Source organism: Oncorhynchus mykiss, chromosome 5 (assembly GCF_013265735.2).
Source record: "Oncorhynchus mykiss isolate Arlee chromosome 5, USDA_OmykA_1.1, whole genome shotgun sequence".
NCBI classification, from domain to species: Eukaryota; Metazoa; Chordata; class Actinopteri; order Salmoniformes; family Salmonidae; genus Oncorhynchus; species Oncorhynchus mykiss.
In genome coordinates this window covers 37,372,753-37,378,995 of record NC_048569.1, presented here as the reverse complement: position 1 = coordinate 37,378,995, position 6,243 = coordinate 37,372,753, and the positions used below count along the sequence as shown (strand labels likewise).

Sequence of the window (6,243 nt, the reverse complement as noted above, 5' to 3'; positions counted from 1 at the left end):
AGTCTGGCTGACTGGCAGATGTGGAAGAGTCTGGCTGACTGGCAGATGTGGAAGAGTCTGGCTGACTGGCAGATGTGGAAGAGTCTGGCAGATGTGGAAGAGTTTGGCAGATGTGGAAGAGTCTGGCTGACTGGCAGTTCTGGCTGCTCCATGCTGACTGGCTGCTCTGGCTGCTCCATGCTGACTGGCAGCTCCATGCTGACTGGCTGCCCTGGCTGCTCCATGCTGACTGGCTGCTCTGGCTGCTCCATGCTGACTGGCTGCTCCATGGCTGCTCCATACCGCACCGGGCTATGCACCCGCACTGGAGACACCGTGCGCACCACAGCATAACACGGTGCCTGCCCGGTCTCTCTAGCCCCCCGGTAAGCACAGGGAGTTTGCCCAGGTCTCCTACCTGGCGTAGCCATACTCCCTGTTAGCCCCCCCCCCCCCCCCCCCCAAGAAATTTTTGGGGCTGACTCTCGGGCTTCCATCCGCTTCGCCGTGCTGCCTCCTCATACCTGCGCCTCTCAGCTTTCGCCGCCTCCAGTTCTTCTTTGGGGCGGCGATATTCTCCAGGCTGAGCCCAGGGTCCTTCACCGTCCAGTTCGTCCTCCCATGTCCATAATATAATAATAATAAATAATAAAAACAATGAAAATAAAAACTGAAATATTTACTACACAACAAACATAAGAGGATAAAAAAACAAAAGAATAACAATAAGAAACGGAACGACTAAAAAGCACCTTAAGGAAAAGCAAGCTAAAAAGGTGTGTTTTAAGATCTCTTTTAAAAATGTCAACAGTTTTGCTTTGGGATAGTTCAAAGCCTTTGCCAGAATACCTGAGGGACCTACTGGGCACATAACTTTAAAAGCATGTCTGGCATCTATTGGGGTGCACAATCATGGATTGATTTACAACCAATAGAATCATCTGAAAATGAATTCTAAAACTCACAGGCAGAGATCTTAAAACTGGTGTAATGTGTGCTCTCCGTCTAGTCTTGGTCAGTACCATTCTGTATGTTTTGCTGCACCATTCTGTATGTTTTGCAGTTGACCAATGGCTTTCTTAGGTAGACCAGACAGGAGAGCATTACAGTAGTCAAGCTTGCTTGTAATAAAAGCATGGATGAGTCTCTCTGTATCAGCCTGAGAGAGAAACGGCCACACCGTGGCAATGTTCCAAAGATCTTATGGATTCTTACACTGACAGAAATAGTCAGTCATATTTGGAAAGGATAACTAATGCGAACATGATATTCAGCTGACACAGACTGCACTCCTGGTGCTTCCAGTGGTTTATGGGTGTTAATCCCTATTTGTTGATTTCACTGCACATTCTATCAGTAGCAGAACACCTATGGAGCTGAAGGCACTATGAAGAGTTTCCTTTGATACAAACATAGGATTGTCTGGGTCAAGCCTCACTCCTCTTCTGCTCTTCTGGACACAAGTCTTGTAGCCATACATCATTTTCTTTCTTCCAGTACCTGAGGTAAATCGTCACATTTACATTAGGCCTAATGTATAGAACCACAATTAACATGTGACTTAACAGTGGGCCAGTGTCTATGATAACTGACATCAAAAGGCAGAAAAAGTATCTGTGTCACCTTGCTTTGGGTGAAGTCGTCACATTGCCTCAGTGTAAGTACTAAACCATTCATCTGCACTTCAGGTTCTTCTGAATTGCAGTGATATCAGACAACAGAACATTACCTGACAGGCCAATGACAGGTTGTGGCACCTAGTACAAGTACAGGACAGATTACATTGAAATATTTTGGCTTGCAGACCACTGTAAAACTGTCATGTCAAAATTCTGAGAGTAGATGACTTGCATTGTCTTTAACATGAATATATTAATACAATAGAAAAAAATAAAATGGTGTCATAATCAACACGTTTAACGGCCTCAGCCGAAATCGGAGGTTTTACAGTACCATTAGATGTTTTCAGGCTGGAGGTATCCATCGATGTTGCTCACTGTCTCTACTGACCAAATGCTTTGTATGTGATTTGTCACAGTGTACCAGCTGAGAGAGTTTCAACTCCTGTTCGTGGACGACTGGACATTGTAGCCTCTGACATGGGTCAACACGCCCACACCAATGAATATACGATTTTGGAGCACACATCAAGTATATCTCTAATGTATTTAAACAGGGTTCTTAGCATAAACCTGTCAAACTTCAAGGCTTAAGGCAAATGCAGGGGAACAGTGCCACCATCAGGATCATTTGCCAAGTCCTTTAGGGTCAATTTGGGTCAAGTAGGCAAGAGTTTGAGGGAAATGAGAGAAGAGAATGGGGGGGGGGGACCCACACCCTAGCATACTTACCTTTCTTGCACTAACACTTGTCTGCTTTATTGAGGAAGTTTGCTTACTTTGACTGATGTGGTTGTTGTACCTAGTGCATTCAGTTAGTGAATGCTATAACAGTAAGTTACTCTGGATAAGAGTGTCTGATAAATAACTCAAATGGAAATTACTTCACTTTATACTGTATTTACACAGTAGTTATTTTGGTTTGGACTCATTTAAAACGTTCTACTACTTCCAGGTCTAATTTAGAGTAAGTAATGTGTGTACACAGGCAGCAGTTCTAATACAAAGACAGACACCGCATACATAAGAGGCCCCCAGCCCTCCTCAATATGTGTCATTTTGCCATGGATTGTTTATTGCTTTGATTCAAAGGAGATTCAATTCATAGAAATAGATCACGTTGAAATGTATGCCTTGCAAAACTGTTTTATTAACAGTTATGAACATCTTTATTAAGAACTGCTTTATTAAGCATGGTCATGTTGACTCCCAGATGATCTATCATTTGACAAATGAGAAAGTACATTTCAACAGTCTTGATTTTTCACTTTATCTTGGTTTTGCTAGTCTTTGCGGGAAATGATTTAACATAATACATAGAAAAACATGCCACACGTGTAGTTAGAGTGAGAGTAAATAAAGTGATGGAGTTTCAATAGCAATAGAAGCCGCTATGTTTGTCATCATAAATGACCAAGGCTTAATTCAAAAGAATGTTGTCAAAAGTTGTCAACGCCGACATCAGCTTTAAAGCTCTACCCTGAGCTTTACATCTAGTTGTAATGGATCACTGGATTCACTCTTTCCCCTCACACTCGTGCTTGATCTGAATGGGGATGACCATGTCACTGGGGAGGATGGTGGTGGTTAAGCCTGGGAGGGGTGCTTCTACCAAGAGAATCCCTTCACCAGACAGAGATGAGCTGACGTGCTGCAAGTCCACACCAGGGGGCAGCCTTCAACAAACCCACAACAACAATCCGCTTACAACACAGACAGACAAGGACTTGTTTACTGTGATTCAATAGACTGCTTGTCATCTGTTTTTACAAATGTAATTAAACCGAGGGAAACCATTTAGAATGCCTTCCTATAGCAATCAACAGCAAAGATGTTCAATTCTTTTGAATTCTTACTTTCATTACCGGTATGTTATTGTCACAGCATTGTGAGGGACTTTATTTTCTATTAGAACTTACTTGTATTTTCTTGTAAAGCACCTTGAGACTGATCCATGTTCGTCCTCCCTTTCTTCGTGTTGACCTGAAAATATAAGTTGAGACAGTAATTGAAGGAGCATATGGACGTGAGACCTCTATAACAATTTTCATCAGTTAATTGTCCAACATTTTTAGTAACAATGAATGTTCAAACTGCCACCATATTCTGGTTTCTCAGATCAGAGAAATAATGTTAGTACCTGTAATCTCCAGGAAGCCCCCCTTGGTTTTGATTGATATCTCCTCTGGTGAAAAGTGATTGACATCCAGTGTGATCCTCCAGCTGTCCTGTCCTGTCCTGATCTCTGACACTCCTCCAGACAGTTGTCTCTGAAGTCTGGCTGCGGTCTGGGGTGCCACTGCAGCAGGGAGAGCAGTGCTGGGGGTGAAGAGGGGATGGCGTGTGTACCCTGGCCAGGAGGATGATGCCAGTCTCCTCCTAGCCCAGTCTATCCAGCTCACATCGCCTGGATCCAGGAAAGGAGGGAGGCCAAAGTCCTGCTCCATGATCATGCGGCTAGGCTGTGTCCACTCACGGAAAGGATCCCAGTTTACATCTCGGCGGAAAAGAGGACGCGGTAATACCTTGTTGTGGTCAGCCATGACTTCGGAATTGCCAGAGAGTGGTACTAGGAGGAAAAAACTGTTTCCTCTCTTGGTTTTCCCCTGGCTAGCTAATGTAATTTAATCTTTGACTAATTGCAATGACTAAGTCAGGTTTAATGACTTACTCAACACACAAAAGGGCAGCAATATTTTCCCCCAAACAGTTCAGGAAGGCTGGCTCATAGTGGGAAGGACTGCCCTGGACAATCAGACTTTGTTCAGCTGTGGAGCATCACTCACACCCTTTATATACCCAGTTGATCCATTCTAGAACGTATCAAAGAGTAAGTCTTATCCATGGCATGACGATGAGTTGATTGGCATGGTTGGGGCAGTGGTGTTGCTCCTCTGTTGCCCTGGGACCTGGAGAGAATAAATCTTAAGTATGTGTATTTATAGCTACAAGGCGTAAATGGCAAGTAGTTGGTGGATGACTCAGGTTGCAGCAACGATGGGGTTTCTTCAGCACTTGGCCTCTGCAGTCTTGTCACATACTGGTGCTCTTTGTCTTCTCCATAGTAATCACACCGTTCAGCTATGTACAGGGACAGCATGTCCATTCAGCGCAGAAGCTGCTAAGCAACTCGTCAGCTACTGTAGGAACGAGGGGCGAAACTGTTAGTTCCAGCCCCAAACTCCTAAACATGACTTCTCTGGTTAACCCACTGTCGGAGCCATGGTTTACTGACACCTAATAGGTTATTTTGCAGTGACTTCAACTTCTACATCTATGGGCATGTAACATTCACTTACATGTTGACACTGTTGCTCCTGCATCTGAGGGGAGTGATGGAGTTCTAATGGAAAGACTGACGCAATAGAGAGGTAGTGAGGAATTTTGATATGAAGAGCCTGTAGGCCTTTCCTCTGGTTTGCCCTGCTTTACCCCTGGGTGCGACTCTCTGTCCCCTCACTCACTGTCAGAGGGGAATGGACCTAATAAGCCTGCGCCAGTGTGTTTTAGGAGGGTCATGAAAGGGATTATCTACATAATGTCAACAACTCAGGCTCCCTCCATTCAACAACTCCCTTGGGTGAAGTCCCACTTAGTGTTCTCTCTCTCTCCCATACATAATTGATAACTCTCCTTGGTTAGCTTTAGAGTCCACAAACCAAGTTTTCAAGGCCACAATATGTCTATCAGGCAAGGATGGAAACTAGAATTGGTGTACCCTCTATTGCAACAACTGGGCCAGTTGCTGTTTGTAAGGGGTGCGTAACTGGTGGCAGGGAAGTCAAACGCAGGAGAGCAGAACTTGGTGAATAGCCGGAGCAGTTTAATATATAAAACTAACGGCATATAAAACAACAAACACATGGGGTACAAAACCCGTAGTGCACCAGTAACACATAGCACGCATACTTACAATAAACATTTCCTGACATGGAGGAAACAGAGGGAAAATATACATGTAATTATGGAATTGAAACCAGGTGAGTGTGAAAACAAGACGAGACAAATGGAACATGAAAAATGGATCGGCGATGGCTAGAAGACAGTTGACGTCGACCGCCGAACACCACCCGAACAAGGAGAGGAACCGACTTCGGTAGAAGTCGTGACACTGTTGGATAATTATTTTGTTGCTGCAGTTTCGTAGTGTTTATATATTTGTGTATTGTCTTTCAGATATTAGTAATACAACATAACAACAATTGTATTCTACACGTGGGGGATGAGAGGGGGTGGTGGTGTGACATAAATTCTCAAATAAAGGTGCTTTCAAACTGCAATATGCTATACACACGTTGGCCCTGTCCAAAATCTGTTTTGCCTACTACTTACTAAAACTACACACTGTGTACTAATCTTACTACATGCTATTTTGAATGTACTGTTCCGTAAAAACGAATGCAGTAAGCAACAGATCAACATATTAGACTCACCCATCCTAAAAATGAATAATCTAATGCGCAATTGCATTGATTCCCGCAATTCGTTCATTATCAGCGGTTGTGAAAAACACGTGAGCCTGGAATTCTTCAAAAGTGTGCAGTAAATTCTACTAAATGAAAAGGCGAAATTAGTATGACGTCCTGGCATTTAAAGCATACATGATTTTCGAAATTTCACATACTGTATAACGTTCTATTTTCGC

At 43.6% G+C, this 6,243-nt stretch overlaps 1 protein-coding gene across 1 annotated transcript; it reads right to left on the bottom strand.

Annotated features, from left to right (window-relative positions):
• Positions 1-2,652: 2,652 nt before the first annotated feature.
• On the bottom strand, positions 2,653-4,502 carry LOC110523745 (heat shock protein beta-1). Its single transcript, XM_021602709.2, has 3 exons — positions 3,739-4,502; positions 3,518-3,581; positions 2,653-3,274 (listed from the first exon to the last, which is right to left on the bottom strand). Exons 1-3 carry the CDS (start codon positions 4,139-4,141, stop codon positions 3,115-3,117), a joined length of 627 nt encoding a protein of 208 aa, XP_021458384.1. The 5' UTR covers positions 4,142-4,502; the 3' UTR covers positions 2,653-3,114.
• Positions 4,503-6,243: the final 1,741 nt, after the last annotated feature.